The sequence below is a fragment of the Callorhinus ursinus genome, unplaced genomic scaffold (genome assembly GCF_003265705.2).
Source record: "Callorhinus ursinus isolate GAN/ISIS: 27379988/994484 unplaced genomic scaffold, GSC_fseal_2.0 scaffold27, whole genome shotgun sequence".
NCBI classification, from domain to species: domain Eukaryota; kingdom Metazoa; phylum Chordata; class Mammalia; order Carnivora; family Otariidae; genus Callorhinus; species Callorhinus ursinus.
Window position 1 is genome coordinate 9,557,086 of NW_027397089.1, and position 22,731 is coordinate 9,579,816.

The 22,731-nt window shown below is 40.8% G+C and overlaps 1 protein-coding gene across 7 annotated transcripts in view; it reads left to right on the forward strand.

Moving 5' to 3' along the window:
- Positions 1-874: 874 nt before the first annotated feature.
- BCAT1 (branched chain amino acid transaminase 1) overlaps positions 875-22,731 on the forward strand; it is a 151,853-nt gene continuing 129,996 nt past the window's right edge. For 2 of the 7 annotated variants that reach the window (XR_012373973.1, XM_025879859.2), the window contains exons 1-4: positions 877-1,607; positions 2,679-2,750; positions 12,759-12,959; positions 21,099-21,209. Coding sequence is in view for 5 of the 7 variants with exons in the window: in XM_025879859.2 (XP_025735644.2) it covers positions 1,389-1,607; positions 2,679-2,750; positions 12,759-12,959; positions 21,099-21,209 (603 nt within the window). In the remaining 2 variants the exon portion in view is untranslated. Of the gene's footprint in view, positions 1,608-2,190; positions 2,284-2,318; positions 2,606-2,678; positions 2,751-12,758; positions 12,960-21,098; positions 21,210-22,731 lie in introns of those variants that run through there. The other 5 variants (XR_012373972.1, XM_073877848.1, XM_073877846.1 and 2 more) reach the window with 5 other exon arrangements.

The following is a 22,731-nucleotide window of genomic DNA, read 5'->3' on the forward strand; positions in this document are numbered from 1 at the left end:
CCAACTGTAGCCACTTGAAGTGGGAGAACTAGAAGCAGTTAATACAGATGGCACTTGCACAAAGTTGGCTCTGAAGAGATGAGAGGTATAAGTGACACGGTGGTAATTCTTTAATAACCTCATTCTTGTATTATATGTGCTTTCTTGACTGAAAAGCAAGGATTTACAAGTGACATTTAAAATAGCAAGAAAATTGGAGCTGTGTAGTATCTACCTTTAAAACAAAAACAGGCTTATAATGCAATCTGGTGTAGTCAGTTAAACGTAGCTTTTGAATGCAAATGTTAATAATTCTTCAACTAAGGGTTTCTTATTTTTAGGCATGGGGACAAGGTTGGGAAAATGGCAGCGCTAGAGTTTACTTAGTCTGTACTTTTTAAAAAATTCGATTTTAAATTTCTTCAAAGACACTGGTTTCCAGGGACCTGTGACCTGCCTGGGCTGTATGGTCTTTGGAGCTTCAGACTCCACCCAAGCATAAGAGGCTTTTCTGTGCCTTTTATGAAAGGAAGGGAGGAAGGGAGAAATGAATGTTGCTTTCTGAGTTGATAAGATTAGAGCTATATTGTCGTTAAGGCTGTATGAAATCAATTCTAAAACCAGACCAGATTTAACCGCTCTTACCCAGAATAAAGGGCCCTCCCCCTTTCCAAGAACAAATCAGCCCAAGTCACCACTTCCTATTAATTCTAAAGCCCAGAAAAGCTCATAGTTTAGGCTGACGTTGCCCTGGGAGAACACAGCAAAGGAGGCAGTCGCTTCCCTTTCCCTTTCAAAGGTCGCTTTATCAGCTCTTTCTAAATATTGCTTTCACCGGCTTACATCAGAAAACTGTCAGTTCGATTGGGAGCTCTTGATAGTCTGTTTTGCCTTAAAACACTAAATGGGTGGGTGGATCTAAGTAGCATCGAGGTCTCTGGGCAGAAGGAGCTCTTAGAGATGTGAGCCTGGTAGCCCTGCAACACCCCGCAACACCCCGCAACAAATCCAACTTGAGTAGGTGGCGCAAAGAAATCTAAGACCCAGATTCACGTTCTTCCTCATCAGTTTGCGCGTGGGGGTCGGTGGCAGAGGAGAGCCAGTGCACAACTGCCAGTCCTGGGCTGCAAACTGCCTTTAGTCGGTTCGTCCAAGGAAACTCTCCCCTAATGTAAATTAATTTACCCCAAGGTTGCCTTCACCTTGGCGGAGAGGCGTTTCCGGGCCGGTTCACCCAGGGGTTGTTTGGTAAATAAGGATGTTCACGAAGTGCCTGCATTTGGAAAGGCGCTGGCCTGCGGCGCGCATTCCCGTGCCCCAGCCCGGGGCCAGGTGGCGGGGACGAGGGCTCTGGTTTTACCCACAGAAGAGTGAGAAGGACCAGACGGGTGGAGGCTCCTCCTCCAGGGATGCTGGAGGGACTGCGTCGTTCCCTGCGCCTCGCCCTGGCGCGGGGCCCCCGGCGGTGGCAGCCCGCGCCGCGCAGTCAGTGCGCGGGGTCTTGGCCGCGCCGCCTGCTTTCGCGTCCAGCCGCGCACCGCGTGCCGCCGCCGCTCTCCGCAGCCCCGCGCTCCCGGAGCCTCCCCATGGCCAGCCCGACCCGTGCCGCTGCGGCCCTCGCCCGCCAGGTACCCGAACCCGGGTGTTTGTGGAAGGGGGGCGGATTGGACCCAGGGTCTCCGAAGCCAGCCGGCCTGGTGGGGCGCATCGCTGGCGTTTCCTTCAGAATCCTGCTTCGCCTCTCATCGCCGTTCCGTCTCCACCCAGGCGTTTCCTCTCTCCCCAACCCTAACCGAAATATAGACCTCCAGCCGGCGAACTCCGCTTTGGGGAGGCCCCTGCCGGCCCGGTCTAGCGCCCAGCTAGTGACCCGCTCCGGAGCTCGGCGCGGACAGCCACGGGGAACGTGAGGGTCGCCATGGAAGCCGCCTTGGGGGAGGAGGGAGAAGCGGAATTTCTGGGCTGCCACAACTGACAGCCACATCCTGCGTGCTTTGGCTACCCCCAAAAATTTTGACCGCAGCCTTCTGCCTCCTTGGATCCCCGCCCCCCCGCACGTAGCTATATAGCAGATTAGGCTTTTTTCTATTTTATTTTATTTTATTTTATTTTTAAAGGTCTGCGCCGTTTCCCAATTCGTCCCACTTCCACTGTGTCCTTAAGTATCTTTTAAATTACTTCCTAATTCCCTGAGGTTTTGTCCTTAACCCGTGAGGTTTGGTGTCGATGCGCCTGCATTGCAGGACCCTGCCCTTGGAGAAAATGGTTCATTCTCATCCTCATCCCTTTTCCAGTCTTGCTATTGTGCGCCAGTGATTGACAGGACCACGAGGCTGAGCGCGCCCAGGAGATTTTTCTATAAATGGCTGAAAACCCTAGTCTAGACTATTTACTCGGATATAAGGGGGACAATTACCTTCTTGTTCTTTGCTGGTGAACCCTGGCTCTGTACGGCGACCCTGGAATTTAACCAGCCTGCCCTAAGCCAGCGGTGGAGGACGGAAACAGCTGGGTAGAAAGTGAAGGACAGCACTCCCAGGACGCTCTCCTTTGGGGCTGGTGCCTGGGTGCTTGATCCTCCTGCTCCTGTTTGCTTGGGTACCTGAGCGGAACCCGCGGTGTGATGGTGAGTGATACTGATTACCCCAGGCCGCAGTTACCCACCTGGTTGTACTTAATGAATTTAATTCTTCTTTAAGGACTGCAATAACGGATGCTCCCCAGAATGTACAGGAGAAGCGGGATCAAAGGAGGTGGTGGGGACTTTCAAGGTAAGTTATTTGCCGGAGGTTAAGTGAAACAACAATCAACTGAATGAATCTATTTCCTGTTGAGATTTGGGCAGTTTTCACCCGGTGCGTTATATAGCATATTTAGATATGCTGCCATACATTTTAAATTCCATTCTTGTTGGGGGAGGATCATTTGGGGATCATGTGAGGTATGGGGATCATCACTGGGAGGATCATGTGAAGTAATATCTTCACATCTAAAATTACCTGACGGTTGTTTATTTCATTTCATGAATCATAACTTTTTCTTGGAAAACAATTAATTTGTAAATATTCACCTAGAGGTTTATCTGATTGTATAAATAAGTATAACCCTTCACTAGTGGAAAAAGTTACACTTATAATTTTTCTCTTTTAAGGCAACACCTAACATTATGCCGTAAATGTGTTGTGTTTCCTTACTTTCTTTCTGAATTATGGGTTTTATACATTAAATAACCTCATAACTTCCCAGGCGACTAATAAGCAAAGGAGAATCTTGTAAAAGCACTTTGAAAATCATAAAAATGCAACTGTAAGGTGTATTATTATTTTCTCTATGAATCTTTATCTCCACCCCACCCCACTGCTTCCCACCAACTGTGGAGGGTTTTGCGTCTCTTTCAAGTCTCCCTCCTCTCCTGCCTATTTCAGTCACTGTCAATTGTCATCCATAGCACAGAGTGTCCTAATGATCTCACATCCTGGCAGGGTTCAGAGAGGGAGTGGAAACTTGACTCATCAATTTCCCACACACCCAGCTCTTACTATGTGGTCGGCATTGGAAATCTGAGGATAAATTCAAGGTTAGGTCTCTGCTCTCAAGATTAAAAAAAGAAGAAGAAATAGATAGATTCAAATATAGTAATTTCCTTACTAAAATAAGTCATTGAGTTTTTATTTGTCCATAATATTCCTGGTCCTTTAAAGATAATATCCTCTGTAGCCTTATAGCTGATCTAATCTACTCTGCTAGTCTATGAAGACTAAGTTTTAATACATTCTGGGGGCGTAGGTATTGAGATATAGATTCTAGAAAGAATGAGATAAAATGGACTATTTGATACACTCTCAAGGTTATTTTATATAGTAGGTATATTCCTCAAAGGGTATATAGACAAATGCGATTTTTCCCTGAAAGGCCTTTATATTTTTATACGTAGAGAATTTTTACAAAGTTAAAATTAATTCATAATGTTGGGGCCCCTGCGTGGCACAGTTGGTTGAGCATCCAACTCTTCGTTTCAGCTCAGATCATGATCTCAGGGTCAGGGGATTGAGCCCTGCGTGGCGCAGAGCTCAGCGAGGAGTCTGCAGGAGTTTCTTCCTACACCCCCCCACCCTTCCCTGTGCTCGAGCTCTCTCTCTCTCTCTCTCTCAAATAAATACATCTTTTAAAAAATTCATAATATAAATAATCTATTTGTTGAATTTAGATTTCTGTATACTAGGTTTCAGTTAAAAGGGGGTGTACTGACATTCTATGCTTGTATTTACATATTAAAACATGAATTGTACTGGTTGTATTCACAGTGCATATATAATGAGGAAATGAAAAGTGAGATTGATAATTTGGGGGGGAATGGTGGGTTTTATAGGACTATTTTTGCTTTTGACAAAAAGCAAAGATATTTTTTCTTTATTTACTCCATTTGTATTTTTAAATTGCCTTTTGAGTTTCTTATGGGTAATTTTCATATTGCATCCCTTCCCCCATTTTGATGCAGTCATTTTAAAGTGTGGATGCAGTTTCCCAACAAGGCCCAGAAATGAGGTACCTTATTACTGGGGAATCCTACAGAATCTTTCTATGAACTCCAGAGCCTTCTTTGTTTCAAAGAGATCAGCTGTCTATTTCTTCACTTTCCCCTGCTTTATAGATCTCCACAGAATGTGACACTCCAAATCTGTAATTCTCTTCTTCATACCTTTCTACTAGATTTGAATTGATTTTTTAAAAAGGATTTATTTATTTATTTGAGAGAGAGTGAGCAAGCAAGCTGGGTGAGGGGCAAAGGGAAGGGAGAGAGAGAATCCACAAGCAGACCCCCTGCCCTGCTGAGCACGGGGCCTCATGCAGGGCTAAGTTCCAGGACCCTGAGATCATGACGTGAGCCAAAACCAAGAGTCGGCCGCTCAACCTACTGAGCCACACAGGCACTCCTCTATTAGATTTTAAAAGAATATCTCTAAAAGATAATGAACATAGCACCTAAGGCTTTCCAAATAGAGTAAGAAAAATGCACTTACTGTAGAACAAAGTTATGCATTTCCTGATGTAATGCAGAGAGAGCTTTTAAACATTTAAGTATTGTGTCCAATGCAGAGAAGTACGGATATGATATTGAGTGGTGAACAAGAGATGTGGCCTGAATGCTGGCTAATACAGTGCTCAGGTGCAACCAGGTTGCATTAGCCTGCTCCGGGCTTTCCCATTTCAGAGCAGATGGTTACCCAAACATGAATTTTGAGTTAGGAAGTTGTTGTTTTTAATATGCTTTGTTTTTGTCAATATTTCTTGTCATCTCACAATCTAGTCATTGTGGTCTTCCAAATTCTTCCACAAGCATCTGGCCTGAAACATCCTGACTTTGAAGTCATCAGAGAACATGGAGCACTGGAAGGAGACAGATTAATTATGCAGGAGAAAGTATCATTTTACAAAGACTGTTATTTTTATCCATCTTTGGAAAGGAAATGTAGAAAAAGGTTTCTAAACAGTGATAAAAACTGTTTGCAAAATTTGTTTCTTTATGCCAAAGATTTTTTTCCCCTTAGAACTAGATTTCACATCTACTCAAAACCGGTCACGAACCTTCAGGTAGTATTGGTTATTTTTGAATTTCATTCAGTTTACTAATTGCTTTGATTTAATATTCTTAGGTAATTTCTCTTGGAGTTTAGGTTAAAAGCCATTAGTGTTAGTTTCCAGAATTACAGAATTTTTTTTTTTTTTTTTGAGAGAGAGAGAGAGCACATGCACATGGGCGGAGGGTTGCCTGGATGGGCAAAGAGAGATGGGGAGAGAAAATCTTAAGCAGGCTCCACACTCAGCATGGAGCCCTCCCTGGGGCTCCATCGCATGATCCCGAGATCATGACCCGAGCCGAAATCAAGAGTCGGTTGTTTAACCGAGTCACCCAGGCACCCCAGAAATTGTTTTAAGTGAAGGAAAGATGAAATTCTGAAGGCACTCAGTTGTGTATTACTTTAAAAAAACTGCATGTAGGGCAATCCTTATTTACAAATTAGAAAGTTAGAGGGTTGCTATTCCTATCATTAATAAGTCACATCTTACAAAAGCATGTAGTCACTAAAATAGAATACCTGGTAATTTAATCATTTGTATTCAGTTTCCAGGAACTTAACTAGTAGTATCAAGTTATAATTACAAGAGCACTAAGTCCAGCATAAAAACACCTTATTCTATATCTTTGCCATTAACTAACTTGATCTCACAGGGCCAGTGGATCACTGTAGGTTGTCCTAGAGATATTTTAAGGACAGAGTTCAGAAAAGTAAAAATTATATACTGGGCCATGGTCATTCTTAAAGTTGGTTCTTTAAGGATTTATAATAACAAAAGGGTCTTTTATGAAATACAGCAAGCACACATGATTTTTTTTTAAAAGATTTTATTTATTTATTTGACAGATAGAGACATAGTGAGAGAGGGAACACAAGCAGGGGGAGTGGGAGAAGGAGAAACAGGCTTCCCACTGAGCAGGGAGCCTGATGCGGGGCTCAATCCCAGGACCCTGGGATCATGACCTGAGCTGAAGGCAGATGCTTAACGACTGAGCCACCCAGGCGCCCACACATGATTTTTTTTAATATTTATTTTTTTGACAGAGAGAGACACAGTGAGAGAGGGAACACAAGCAGGGGGAGTGAGAGAGAGAGAAGCAGGCTTCCCACGGAGCAGGGAGCCTGATGCGGGGCTCCATCCCAGGACCCTGAGATCATGACCTGAGCCAAAGGCATTCACTTAATGACTGAGCCACCCAGGCGCCCCAGCACCCACAATTTTTATAAAAACTATAGCAGTCTGTTATGTTGAGATATCCAAAACCATGAAGATCAATGCATGTTTAGCGAAATTTAGAACAGAATTATTAGCACATATTTGATATGTATAATAGTTACTGTGCTAAATGAGAGTCCAACATAATCTAAAGAAATGACTCCCTTTTCCAATTGTTCAAATTAATTAAAAGATTTTATAGAGCGAAACCACACATTTTGGGGGTTGGGATGTCCAAATAGAGGGGTTGTATGAACAACTGCTAGGTAGTTTGAAAAGCTGAGGATACCACCAGACTGCTGGGCCAGATGGGATGCTCCAAACTTCCTTCTGGAGGAAGTTTCCACACTTCCTCCTGGAGGAAGAAAGGAGTTGGGATAAACTGGCGACACCATGTGTCCAGTGTTACAGATGGAGGAAATGATTGGGGAGAAAAAAGAGGTGAGGATGGGAAGGCATCTGTAGCCAAGTGTAGTCCTTCCATGTTAAACAGAGGCATATAGACAAGAATGCTTAGGAGCTGGTCAGTGTTCAGGCGCTGGTCAGAGTGTACTCCCAGTGCAGCCCACCCACGTTTCTTGTTGACAGATGCTGTTTGCAGTTCTCTGACCTGCCCTGCTAGCCCCCCTTGCAGCTAGATAGATCAGTGTGACACTTTTCTGACCAATAAGGCATATGGAAACTCCTGGGAAAATTTTGCTCTTGTGATAGAGGAAACAGACTTGTCTGCTGTTACCCTTTTCCTCCCGTCTGTGGACCTTGGAAATCATTAAAGCTGAAGCTACAGCCATAATGAGCTTTCTTTTGACTCTGATGAGAAGGCTCAGAAAATCACAGGGCCTTGAGATTATGGGGTACTGCCAGGCCTGGCTCCTCCAGACTTACGTGAGAAAACCAATTCCTATTTGTGTGTTTGACTTACTTGCAGCTGAATGCATTGCTAAGTGATAAGTAAAAGGTTAATGCAGGACATTAGTGAGAGGTAGAATTGAACAAAGAAGTTAGTGCCATACTTGGGATACTTGATTTTGCAGCTAAAATATTTGGGCTTATCTGTGGCCATTATTCTATTCATGGACATTGAAGATTATGATCAAGCATGTGATTATGTTCAGAAAGAGTAGGGAAAGGGAACTTCATGCTATAATGACCAAGAGATACAGGATAGTTGCTACTGAGAGGGTAGTAGAAATTGAGGAATCAGACTTACTAAAGAGATTCTTGAAAGTCCGGGTGTCTCAATTACTGATAGGGGAAACTGAGGGCTGGGAGAATGTTGTTGAGAATGGTAAATTATCTTGAAAGTAATGAAGATGTAAAGAAAATATAGGAAAACATGCACAATGAATTTGTTAATGGAGGTCATGTCTGGGAAGTGGGAACATGGTGGCCAGGGTACTAGTTGGAAATGTTATTGGCATTTATTTTTTGAAAGTTGGGAATTTTATACTTTTATACTTTTCATTTTTCTTCCCTTTATGGTAGAATTTTAAATAATAAACATGCATCCCTTTTATTAGATGAAGGATTAAGAAGTAAAGTAGAATGTAATATGGTGTCAGAAATAGGGATCAAATTTTGGAGGAAATATGTGCTCTATTTTAGATACGTTCAGTTTGAGATAACCAAGGTCCTGTGATTACAAAATAATGTATGGCTTTTGATAAGAATTCACAAATGAGACTTGAATCGCTTAAGTGGTTCTCAGCACTTCCAGTGCCTTGGAATCTCCTGGAGAGCCTTCAGTGAAAATTGATGTGAAGTCCCACTCCTGAGTTTCTTTCTTTTTTTCCGGAGTTTTTGTGCATCTTGGGTACAGCATGAGCAGTGGTATTTCCTTAAGAAAAAAAAAAAAATCTTCCCAGAAGAACCAATTCAGTAGCCAGTGTTGGAAACCATTGCTCTTCAGGTTGCTGAAATCTTCAAGGGAGATAGTGTGGTGTGGTTCTGAGCCCCGAGTGCCCAGTTAGAATCACTTGGGTAAGTTTGAATAACCAACCAACCACTTCCCTGCCCTATCCCTCTGAGATTCTGGTTCAGTTCTGGAATGGACTGTGGTTTAGTGTTTTTAAAAAGCTTTGTAGTTAAATCCAATGTGTAGCCAGGGCTGAGGATCTCTGATGCGGAGGAGGAAATGTAGAGGCTTAAGGAAAGAGCTCAGTGTTACCCAGATTTTTGTATTTTACCACCATCAAACATCTCCCCCTTCCTGCTTTGCTCCTTCATATTTTTAAAAAATTAAGGAAGCATGGTAGCCATGTCTCTAGTATTATCCCTGATGGCTACTTCAAATTGCCTGGAGTAAAGGGGTAAACTGGGGTTATTTTAATTGCTAGCAGCCTCTTTGGTGAAGATTCCTGGGGAAATAAGATGGGGTACAGTCTTTTTTTTTTCCCCAAAGATTCACTTATTTATGAACGAGAGCATGTGTGAGTGGGGGGAGGGGGAGAGGGCAAGGGAGAGGGAGAGAGGGAATCCTCAAGCAGACTCCCTGTGGAAACCAACGTGGGGCTTGATCCCAGCGCCCCGAGATCATGACCTGAGCTGAAATCCAGTCAGACTCTCAACTGACTAAGCCACCCAGGTGCCCCAGACAGGGTACACTCTTGATTGCACAGAGTCAGAACCCATGGAGAACTGGAATCTTGGTCATTATAGCATGAAGTTCCCTTTCCCTACTCCAGCAGCCACAGTGCCTCTGTGACATCCTGTGTCCCTCCATTCCCCCCACATTTCCTGAATTCCTGCCACACTGAGCCTTTCCTGTTCCTCGAACATGCCAAGTCCATCCCCGTCTCGGGACCTGGGCGCTTGCTTCCTCTGCCTCAAATACTTTGCCTCTACATATCTTCATGGCCTGCCTTCTTTCTTCATTCAAATCTCCGCTCAAAGGACACCTCATCAGGGAGGTCATTCCCAACCTTTCCACGAAAAATAAGCTTTTTCTTCCCCACTCTATCCTTTTAAGCAGCTTTCAGTTTCTTCATAGCACTAATCACCTCCTGACCTCTTTTTATCCACTTATTTCTTTATGCTGTTTTCCCTGCACTAAGAGAACAGGACTTGTTTTATTCCCGGAGATTCCTTTGGGCCCATAGCAATAGGTGCACAGTAGCTCAACAGATACTAGGTTAAATGAGTAATACTTGCTCACAGTGGCTACTTCTGTCCATGGCTGATGGTGAACTTGGCCTGAGAAGGAGGGGCTGGGCCACAAGGCATTTTTTTTTTTAATCTCTTGTGCCTGCTTACTGCAGTGCCTGTGAACCATTGTGCTGGTGCTGAGTGAATAAAAAGGCAAAATACTAAGAATAATAAAGCAGATAAGAAAGAGCAAGGGAAAGAAAAATAAAAAAAGATCACCCTACAGTTGTTTGATATGAGGGGAGTCTTGTTTTTAAATATTATGTAGACTGTTATTGATATACAATATATATTCCAAGGCCTATTGTTTTCATGGCAGGTGGTTATTTATTGGAAAGCTTAGAAATCCTGAACGGTATAACGATCATGTGTAGTTGATTTCTTGTTGATTAGCTCATGGGAGAATTGGTTTGCTAATGATAGAAATAACGGGGAAGGTGATTTTTATTTTACTTTTGAAGAACCATGCAGAGTAATGGTTCTGTCATTGGGGGGAAAGGCTAAGGTCTGTTGCCTTTGCAATATTGAAGATGTACCCCAACTCAACAAGTAGAAAAAACTCACGTCTTCTACTCACACTCTTACTTCTCCATTTTTACCTACTCTCATCTTTCTGTTTTGGGTCTTACTACCCGCCCCTGTTATTGAGAAACTTTTATTAATAGTCTTAATAGGTGAAAATTTGCATTGTTTGTGTTACTGTATTGATATGGTTACAGATTTTTCTTAGCCCAGGACTAAGAAAAGCCACTTAAAAAAAGCTAACTAAAGCAAAGTCCTAAGTGCTTCATTGTGCAAGAATACTGTGAAACCATTCATGTAATGAAAAGTTTATGTTAGAATTTTACTCACTTTAAATCCTGGCCATCTTCTGCGGATGAGTGTGTCATCTATAGGGAGTACATCAGAAATCAGCTGAATGTTATTTTGAGTATTTAAGATAACTTGTACTGTATTTTGTGTGTGTGAGGCACTGCGCTAGGGTCGGAGATTTAACTGGAATATCTACTCAGTTCTTGTCTAAACAGTCTCGAGGGACTGGCAAACTTTTTAATGGGTCGGATAATAAACAGTTTAGGCTTGAGGGCCATAAGGTTTCTGTCATTATTAGTGGACTATGCCATCATTAAAACTAAAAGAACAGTTTAGACTGTGTTCCAATAAAACTTTTATTTACAAAACAGGCCGGAAGGCTGCATTTGGCCTGCAGGTGAAATTTGCCCAAATCCTACTTGAGGGATGAGGTCTAGAAGATAAAGGGAGAGAAATGGGATTCAAGGAGCAAAATAATTGAGCTGGAGTATATCCCTTTAAATAAATTATATTTTTGCACTCCATGAAAGGTTTTAAGTTAAGTTACTTACTTGAATTAAATAGTGGTAGAAGAAAGTCCATTTGCCCCCAAATTTGGCATTTTATTGGCATATTCCAAACTAGCATTACTAAATCTAAAAATTACAGTAATATATTGTCTTTAGTGCCTTAGGCTTCCCTATAATGTGAGCTTTCTTGTTGTTTTAGAATACATTCAGGTGAATATTATTATAAAAATAAAATTGATTATCATTTATAATATATCAAATGACTAAGGCATGTGTAAGGCAGTGAATTAATCAGAAGGAATTGGATTTTTTTTTTTTTTTTTAAGAGAGCGTGTGCATGAGGCTGGGAGTGGGAGGGGCAGAGGGAGAAAGGGTATCTTAAGGAGGCTCCATGCCTAGCATGGAGCTGACACGGGGCTTGATCTCATGACCCCGAGATCATGACCTGAACTGAAATCAAGAGTCAGATGCTTAACTAAGTGACTTGAACCACCCAGGCGCCCCTGGATCAGCTTAAATATAAGGATAAGAGCTGATGATCTAAAGGGAACTCCTGTACTTGATTTTGGGGGACAATGAGTACTTTTGTAGAGTTTGACCTTCCTTACATCCTGCTAACAAGTTGAACCTGTCCCTGGTTAATGTTGTCTTTTAACTGATCAAAAAGCTCCTTACCCCCGTGGTTTTGTCAGCAGTCTACAGCTGTCGTGAAGTTAGAGATGGTGCTCTGATTTGTGTGTGTGTGTGTGTGTGTGTGTGTGTGTGTGTGTGTGTGTGTGTGTGTGTGTTGGGCCATTTGTAATGGGCTTTGTGGAGAGTTGGTGTAATGCTGTGTGAAGTTGTTCCCTATTACTCTTATTTATCTTTCTCTCAAGAAGAGGCCCTTTGTTCACTGTTTCCTCAACACAGAATAGAGGATTTATATCTTGGTGTTCATTCTCTACTTCTCTGTTTTCAAAGAGGAAAACATTTGTTTCATTCTGCTCCTTTCTTCAATGATGCACCCAGGGGGTTTTGAAGCCTTATGCCAAGAATTCTTTGAGGGAGTTGGAGTACAGCACCAAGAGATTCAATTCTTAATGACTTGAATTTTAGTTTAACAAATCATTATGAGTGTTGCTATCATTGTTCTGGAAGACACCCCTAAGCTCATTCCTCAGTGCTCAATAGGAGTCCTGTAGTGAGAGCAAAGAAGGCATGTGTTCTCCTTTTTCCATTATTTTACCCCATCTGCTATTTTGTCCCTGTTTCTAAATATCGTTGAATTTGGTTCTGATCTTTATTAGGCAGTGTATAGCACAGAGATTTCAAACAACAAGCCAAATTCTGAATGCCAACATGACTTGTTTGGCTCATGTAGTGTTGTTAAATTTCTGAGTTCATTGCCAGCATTTAAATGTCAAATGATTTCACTTTTTAGTGGCCGGTGGCCTAAATTTTGTCTTTTCACCCTCTGTATCATCCAGCTAGTGGATGTTCAGTAACTTTTCTCTAATGGTGTCGATTTTTCTTCCCCAGGCTAAAGATCTAATAATCACACCAGCCACCATTTTAAAGGAAAAACCAGACCCCAGCACTCTGGTTTTTGGAACTGTTTTCACGGATCACATGTTGACGGTGGAGTGGTCCTCAGAGTTTGGATGGGAGAAACCGTGTATCAGGCCTCTTCAAAACCTGTCATTGCACCCTGGCTCATCAGCTTTCCACTACGCAGTGGAAGTGAGTACATGGGAATCAGTGATGGTGATGTATGAGATCTTCACTGTGAGTAGGGAGTAGCTCTTCCCGCTAAAATAGATTTTGGACAGAATGGGCTTTATCATAGTGACTTGAGGAAATCATAACTGTCTTTAAAACTTTTCCCATAGACAGTTGGATTGAAGGTAAGTCTTAACAACTAATCTTTTAGATAATCTTGAACTTTCCATAATGTCAATTAAAAAATCATTTGCAGCAAATGCAAGGACAGTAGGTAAGAAAATTTGCAAGCAAAAATCCAGCACTGTTAATATTTTACTAGTCACGTCTCAGATCTTCTAATGACTGAGAAGGTGTCATTGAGTACCGTATTATAGTTAGATTTTAGTGCTTACTGCATGTTTTTATGACCAGCATCAACTTGTAGGTATACGTGTTAAGAGACATGTAATTAAATGTCATCCTTCAGGCATGAGTGGAGTAATTATGAGCATAAAATATTAAATATGTGGAGAATGCTTTCTCTAGTCCTTGTCAGGATACACACTGAGATCCATGAGACACTCCTCATTCCCTTGACCCGCATTTTATTTTACTCATTTTTAATATGTTGGACATCTTTCCCAGAATATTGGGGTGCTGGAAATAAGCAGTGGCCTACCTATTAAGGGAGTAAAAGTAGTAGATATTCATAACAGTAATGATAAAAATTACTTGTGTTTATTCAATTCCGGCACTGTGCTCTGCACCTTATATGGGTCATCACGTTTAATTATTTTAAGTGAGAAAACAGTTAAGCATTCAGGGTCTACAGTCAGACTTCCTGGCTCAGATTCGGTGTCTGTTTCTCCCTAGGGAGCTCTATGACTTGGGAAGCTTATTTAAAATCACTCTGTGCTTCCGATTTCTTTACCTATGAAATTGAGGTAGGGATAGTACTTACCTCATAGTGCTAGTATAAGGATAAGGTAAGGTAATTTTGTGTAAGCATATACAGCTATGCCTGGTGCATAATGAGAGCCCAGTTGTTAGCTGCTGTTGTTAATCCTTACACAGCCTTCTCTGTTATAGGAGCATGTTCAGAAAAGTGAACTTTCTCAGCCAAGATTACACAGTATTAAGGGAGGACACAGGGTTCAAATGCTGAGTTCCTACTCCCCGCGACATCACTCCTAAACATATACACTAAAATTCCGAAGAGGCCTGTCCAGTTAACGTGGTCAAAATTATAAATTTGAATAATTTGGAAACCTGTTCGATGCCCAGATGTATTCACGGGCTGTTGCATCTTTAGTTTCTATTCCCAGCTGTGTGTCTTCAGCGTTGGTGGTATAGTGGTGAGCATAGCTGCCTTCCAGCTCTGTGTCTTCACTGTATCAACTTGGATGAGTTCTTTGATTATTTGCTCCAAGCCGCAGTTTCAACTATAAAATAAGAGTGGGTATATGCCTGTGTCATAGGGTATAATAAAGAGCAAATGAAATAAAGGAAGGACCTAAAAAATCGAAAGAAGGAATATGGCAAATCTTAGGGCAGTGGTCTCAAACATAGCACATGTTCTACCCTCAGAGTTTCTGATTTCCCCTGAATTCCCAGGCCGTGTTCATGCCACTGCTCCAGGGACCACACTTTGAGAACTGGTGGCCTATGGGAAGTACATGAGAAAGGATTAATGTGATTTTTGAAAGCTAAAAACAATTTTGATGGCCACTGGCTTTTGACAACTTGTTAGAAATCTAATCAGAGGAGTTGGAAAGCTAGTTTGCTTATTAGTTTTGCCAGTTTAGATTTTTGTGACCGGGAGAGTTTAAAACTTTTTTTTTTTAATTACCATTATCCTTTGTCAAATGAAAATTGAAAACTTTTCTATATTATTACTGTTCCACTTACAATGTAGATACAAGAAATGTTTTGCGTGAAGAAGTGGATTGTATATTACATCAGTTGTCGATTGCAATGTAACAGATTAATGGCTTAAAACAATGACCATCGTTTTGTTTTTATCTTCCATGATTCTGGGGGTTGATGACTAGGATGGGGTAGGTGGTTCTTGCTTGGGGTCTCACTTGGAGTTTCTGTCAGATAGTGACTGAGGTTGGAGTCAGTTCAAAGGCTTCCTGACTCCTGTCTGGTGCCTGGGTGGGGAAACTCAGAAGGATAGGGATGAAAAGCTGAGGCTCTGCCAGCATCCCTCTTTCTCCATGTGGCCTCTCAAGTATGGTGGCTTCAGAGTAGTCAGACTGGGTACATGGTGCCACGGGCTCTAAGCTGTGTGTCTCAAGACACTGAGCCCAGATGGAAGCTTCTAGTTCTTTTTATGTCCTAACCCCCAAATCACACAGCATGACTTCTGTCATAACTATCATCCTGGCCATCACAAAGTCCTGCTCAAGTTCAAAAAAAGGAGATACACCTTTCTTGATGAGGAATGTTGAGGTTCCAGAAGATCATGTAGGACTGAAAATACTGTGTGGCTATGTTTTGGAAATACAACCTGTGATATGTATCAGCGATAAATGGGGAGGTAGAGGAATGCATTTAGTTTGCTTTTTGTCAGATTGGGCTCTTAGGTTTAGCAGGCAAAATATTAGGACATTGTCATAGGGATTTAGGAAATGTGATTGCCTTGTGCAGAGAAACTGGATCCTGGAATTTTCTGAAGCATTTCAGTCGATTTCCTATTTACTTACTTGTGCAATGGATGCCGAGGGTCTACTTGGTTCCCTGGGACTGTGTGGTGTGCTTAGGATAGGATGACAAGCAAACTGCCATGATGTTGCCCTCAGCATATATTTTTTTAATCTTTTAACCCCCACTAACAGGCAGATACTTTATTACAAAAATTTTCTTCCCAAATGTGTTTGAAACATTTATGTTTCAGGCTTTTTCACAGGTATGACTGTTTCTCTTATACTGACCCACTTATGGACACTACAGTATTGGATGCCAACCTGATTTTGAAGTTCAAAAATAGTTGTAGTTGTATTTTTTAACCCCAAAGCGAATATATGAGCAGTCTTCTTAAATATCGTTCTCCTCCGTTCATCAGCCCTATTGATTTTAGAATCCATTTTATTTTGAGATCTGCAACTACATGTGGTTTTTATTAATTATGAGAGTATTCTTTATTTTTATTTTTTAAAGATTTTATTTATTTGATAGAGTGAGCACAAGCAGGGGGAGCCACAGACAGAGGGAGAAGAAGTTGACTCCCTGCTGAGCAGGGAGCCCGATATGGGGCTCCATCCAGGACCCCGGGATCATGACCTGAGCCGAAGACAGATGCTTAACTGACTGAGCCACCCAGGCGTCCCATAAAAGTATTTTTTAATAGATACATATGTGAAGATTTCAAATAGCGAAATATGAACCATGAGTAGGGAACTTGGACAAAATATGAAACTTGATAATAGTTCATTTTCAGGTTGAAACAGTCAAAACATAGTTTGACAAAAAAATGGGTAACATGTACTGTTATTTAATGAATACTTAACAAATGACTGCTTTAGATTGTATATATCTCTAACACTATAATTTTGCCTTTTTTTAGTCTTTTTTTAAAGATTTTTTAATTTACTTATTTGACAGAGAAAGAGCACAAGCAGGGGGAGCAGCAGAGGGAGAGGGAGAAGCAGGCTCCCTGCTGAGCAAGGAGCCCGATGCGGGGCTTGATCCCAGGACCCTGGGATCATGACCCGAACTGAAGGCAGACACCTAACCAACTGAGCCACCCAGGTGCCCCTAGTTTTGCCTCTTTTTGAAACTTTATGTAAATGGAAATATAAAGTGTGTGTGTGTGTGTGTGTGTGTGTGTGTGTCTATTGTTTGAGCTCAATATTATGTAAGATTTATTCATCCATGACCCACACGAACATCAGTGGGGCCTGGGACAAAAGTGCAAACAGAAACCTGGTGGTTCACCCACTATCTCTTCCTGTCCTGGCTCCATCCTGTGCCACAAGGAGCCTCACACACATATGTGTAGATACCTATACTATGTGCAAATGGATGAGCCTTGGCCATCCGTTGGTCTTAAGCATGGGCACACCAGTGGTGCTACCTGTTTTCAGTAGGATGAACCTAAGGAGAGTACATGAGAGTACACTCAGGCTCTGAAAATGGGATCAGGGCCATTTGGGCAGGGAATTCCAGGGAAGTGGGTACTTGGAGCCTGGTCTGAAAAAGGAACTCAGGGTCCAGATGACGACCTGCCCCAAGCAAAGGTCACAGCTGGAGGAAGGCAGAGATGAGAAGCCCTCTAAAGTATGGGGCTCCTTTCAAGAGGTTGCCAAGGTAAAACACTTCACATTAACACCAAGACCATATTTTTCTTTTTCACTGTGTGTTGACATTTGCAGTAAGACTCTGACACTGACACCAGCTTCTGCTAGTTAGCCATTATATTCTTTACTGCCAACTGTTAAAGTATAAAGAACATCAGCTTTACCTAAGAATGTTCTTGGTGAAGTGGCAATAATTATTAATTTATTAAATTTTGACTTGAGTAAATGTCATTTCAATCTGTGTGATGAAATAGAAACTTTGCCTAAAGCACTTCTACATCCTTAAATACTACTACGGTTGTCTCAAAGAAAAGTAAATGTGTGATTTGTGTGTGTGTGTGTGTGTGTGTGTGTGTGTATGTGTTGTGAGCTGAATCGGCTGCTTTTTTCAACTTAGAACCATTTTACTTGAAAGAACAAAGTGTAATTATACAGAATTGGGCATTTTGCAGGTGTCTTCTTGAAAATGAACAAAGTGAGTCTGCCACTTCAAGCAAAACAATGGACTATATTTGTTGCCATTGATAAAATTCTAGCTTACAAGTAAAAATTAGGATTTTGGAAAATTTGTATCCACCACCACAAGCTTGAGCCTTTCCACTACTAAAGAGTTTTTTGATGATGTTAGTAAAATTAACAGATTTTTAAAAAATGCGTTGTATGAAAAAGGTGTTAACCTTTGGAAGATCTGCATAACTTGAACTAACGTTTTCCAAATAACCATTGCATGACATTACAAATTTATGTATGACTTAAGATCCATTCAAAACACAAGATAGACTGTGATGGCTTTTGATGTGTCAGTTTGGCTAGTCTGCACTGCAGTGCCCAGAATTTGATTTTTAGTTTCCTTCTAGTTAGAATACCTACAAGACATTCTCTTGTGAGTGATGGAGGACAGAGGGAGGCATGACCATTGTATTGCATACACATAACCACCTTCTAGGTATTCAGTCAAACACCCATCTAGGTGCTGTGGTGAAGGAATTCTGTAGATGTGATTGAAGTCCCTGATCATCTGACTTAAAGTTAATCAAAAGGGAAATTATTCTGGGTGAGCCCGACCTTAGGACTTCTGTGAGGTAAGAGACTCCACACATAGCTAGACCTAGCTTTCTTTTCCTTTGTCTCTCCCTTTCTGATAGCCTGAGCGTCCCAGCCTGCTTGTCATCTCTCCCTGATGGCCTGTCTTCCAGATTTGGGATTTGCTTAGCCAGCCACCACAATCGTGTTGGCCAATTTCTTATAATAAATCTGGTAATAATATAGGTATCTCCTGTTCTGCTTCTTTAGTTGAACTCTGATACACTATTGGATTCTAATAAGTTAGCAGAGTATGAAAACTTCATTGATAGGGTTTCAAATTCCACATTGCAACTAACCTTCAAGGAACCACCACAGGTCAACTTTTGAAGTGGTATCAGAGAAGAATAACCACAGGTATCTGAAAAGGCTATCAAAAATACTTCTCCCTTTCTCAAGTGCGTATCTGTGAGATTGGAATTTTCTTTGTGTACTTCAACCAAAACAATATATTGCAAGAGCAAAAGCAGGTATAAGAATCTAGTTGTCTTTCATTAAGCCACCCATTAAAGATTTACAGTAATGAAAAACTGCCACACTTAACAATAATCCTTTTGGAAAATATGGGTAGTCTTCATTAAAATATGTTAAACATGTCATGGTTTATTGTTAAATAAATTTAAATGGCTCACTTCTAATTTCTCATATGATAATTATTGATAGAATAACTGCATATATAAAAGCTTTTGGGGGCCTTCATAATTTTTAAAAGTTTACACTTGATCTTAGCCAAAAGGCCGAGAAGCAATAATCATTTTTAAAAGTTTAAAGACCTCCTGATGCCAAAAGATTTGAGAAATACTGTGTAAGCTTATACCGAGGAATAGTGCTGCTAAGTCATCGGATGTATCTTTAATTTTATAAGAAAAGGGAAACTATTTTCTGTAGTGGTTTTACCAATATTTATACCCACCAGCCATGAATAAGCATTCTTACTGTTCCAAAACCTTGTCAACTCCTAATATGGTCAGATTTTAAAATTTTAGCTACTTCTGTGTAATGGCATCTCATTATTGTGATACTAATTTCCACTACTCTAAGAGGTTGAACATCTTTTCATAGGTTTATTGGGCAATTGGATATCTTATTTAAAGTGCCTATTCAGATCTTTTGCTCACTTTTCTATCATGTCTTTTTGATTTGTGGAAGTACTTTTTGCATCTGTGTTGCTTAATGAGATTATCATATAATTTTTTTTAAGACTTTTATTTATTTTTTGACAGAGAGAGAGAGAGAGAGAGAGAGCGAGAGAGGGAACACAAGCAGGGGGAGTGGGAGAGGGAGAAGCAGGCTTCCCACTGAGCAGGGAGCCTGATGTAGGGCTCGATTCAGGACCCCGGGATCATGATCTGAGCTGAAGGCAGATGCTTAACGACTGAGCCACCCAGGTGCCCGAGATTATCATATAATTTTAACCTATATCTGAACCTACATCAGATGCATACAATTTTAAAATTAAGGTGAAGTAAATGGAACCCTATGAAGTTATTTTCTTTATGCTCCAATTAAATTTGTTAAAAATTTATTTTGTTTTGAATGTACTAATTAAAATTTATTAATTTTCTTAAAATTAAATAAAATTTAATTTTGTTTTGTATTTGCTAACAATATAACCTCACCAGCTTTACTTTAGAAAGAATTTGTATGACATTTTGCTTACTATGTCTTTTTGTTTCAGGTGTGTTTCACATGTTCTCAGCCGAGTCCAAAATCTGACAACCTTCTCTTTTAACTGAAGCTTTACTCCTGTTCCATTTAATAAGTTACATATTTGCATTTAAATCTAATTTAGTGCTTTGAATTGTGCTACATGATTTAGATTTCTTTTCTCACGTGAGCTGAGCTTTAAGGCTAAAAGCTTCTAAGGGCCCAACTATCCTTCCGTTCAACAAGTTTTCTAAATTCCCTTATTTTTCTTCTTTGACTCGTACTTTATTTGGTGATGAGTTTCTTCTTTTCCAAAATGTTGACATTTTGTCGTCCTCTTTCTGATCCTGATTTCTGGTTAATGGTTGGAAGTGTGTGAAAAGAGCATGCATTCTGCAGGTGGTGTGTGCAGGATTCTGTCTGTCCGCTAGGTTAGTTTGCTGTTCCTGTTGTTCAAATCTTCCATATCTTTGCCGAGTTTCAGCCTGTTTGTTCTGTCAGTTATTTAGAGAATGAGTGTTAAAATTTCCCACTAAAATTATAGATTTTTCTCTTTTCTCTGCGTTTATCAGTATGTAGCTACTTCAGAAGAGTCTTTTAACATCCCTGCCCAGTGATTTGTCTGGCATGGCATTTTGAGAAAGGTGGCCTGGCCCTACCACAGGATGGTCTTGGGCTGCTTGGCTTCTGTGATTGGGGTACTAAACCAGCCCTGGTCATATTTAGATTATCTACTATCCGGAGTCTGTATGAGCCAGATTAAATGAAAGGATGCATGTGTGTTTAGGGCGGCAGGAATGAGTTCTTTGCGTCCATTTTCATTGACTGGGCTGTTAGCTCACGTTGCGTGATTGGAGATGTATTCTCCCCACCTCCATGGAGGTGTTATTTGGCAATATGGCTCCTGCTAAGGAAAGGATGACTTTGAATTCCTATCAGATTTTGGTACTAAAAGAATTTCTTTTTAACCCAGCTATAGTAACCAGACTGTCAACTGTTGGCTTCTCTAGATTTAGAGATCTTTGGTCTATGTCAACAGCTTGGCATGATGAAGAATATGAGTGCCCATAGAAAAGTCAGTCTTTTAAACACAGAGATTGTTTTCATTTAGTTATCCCCTAAGATTTATTTCTCTTTTTCTCTTTAGTTGTTTGAGGGATTGAAGGCATTTCGAGGAGTAGATAATAAGATTCGACTGTTTCGGCCAAACCTCAACATGGATAGAATGCACCGATCTGCTGTGAGGGCCACTTTGCCGGTATGTAAATTTAGGAGTTTCTTTTGTGTTTCTCTTGATGTAATGGGTCACTGTGAATTTACCATAAAACAAATCATTTCTGAATACAGTTGACCCTTGAACAATGCACGGGTTAGGAGCACTGACCCCCAGGCAGTTGAAAATACCCCCAAAACTTAACCAGGATCCTACTGTTGACTGGAAGTCTTAACCAAAACATAAACAGTTGATTAACACATATTTTGTATATATATATTATAGACTTGATTCTTATAACAAAGTAAGCTAGAGAAAAGGAAGTGTTATTAAGAAAATCACAAGGAAGAGAAAATACGTTTACAGTACTGTACTATATGAAAAAAAATACACATGCAGATGGACCTATGCAGTTCAAGTCCATGTTGTTCAAGGGTCAACTGTAGTTAGATCAATATTCGGTACAAACCACATGAACACTTAAGTTACTTCTGATCTACTTTGTAATCAGTGAGGTAAAAATACAAGCAAATAAGCAATACCACTTGGCAGTTCCACAGTCCGTTTCTTCGTAAATGTCCATGGGGTGTTAGTGTGTATGTAAGAGATAATAGGATAAGGAAGAAAAATATACGTTAAACTAAATTCAATAAAATTTGAAGACCCTATGAAATTATAATATGTGAAATGGAAAATAGGGTGTGCCACACAGATATTTTGGGAATATTTTGCCTAATTGCTTGGGAAACTAGCAAGTTTGCAATGATTTAATTATTTTATTTTACCCCAAGCTTTATTTTTTTTTTAAGAAAATGATACCGAATGGTTTGTCATGGCCATTGGTGACTGTCTATAACATTGTTTTGTAAAGAGCAGAATTCATTACTTGGTGGGTTGGATTTAGATCCTAAGGCTCATGTCTAGGTAGGAGGTGTCTTAGATTACTTCTCTTCCCTGAGACGTGACCAGGCTGCCTTTCTGAACTGAAGGAGTCCTTTTCTGCTTTTACAAATTCTGTGTGCCTAACTTTTAGGAGCCTAGCCCTAGCTGTGCTTTGAAGAAGCCCAACTAACTACTCCTTTTCAGCCGGGCTCTTCCTTCTCTTCCCTATTTTTGTAACCCATGCTCACCCACCTCCTTCAGAGGCCATAATATAGTGCCAAAAGGGAAATGAAGGTAAGTTCTCTGGACTAGTTTCACTCTTGTGCCATTACAGACAAATTACCAGGAAATACTTTAAAGTGGGGACAGAAGGAAAGGGAAGTAACATCTTTTGGACCACAGATCTGCCATAAACTGTGTAATGTGGGTATACATTCCTTCTCTGTTTAATCATAACAGTGAACCTCAAGAAGGTATGGGTTTAAAAAAAAAGGTATGTGTTGTACATTTTAGTAGCACCTTTGTACCTCACTCAAGCCTCTAGAGCATAAACGACTTGCCTAAAGTCACAGAGTAAAGGGACAGGGCAAGAAATTGGGTGCAAGTCTTTAATTCCTAGTCAAGTTCTATTTCCACTAAATTCTCTGTGACTCAGGGTGATGATGTGTCCTATATGATTGGCAGT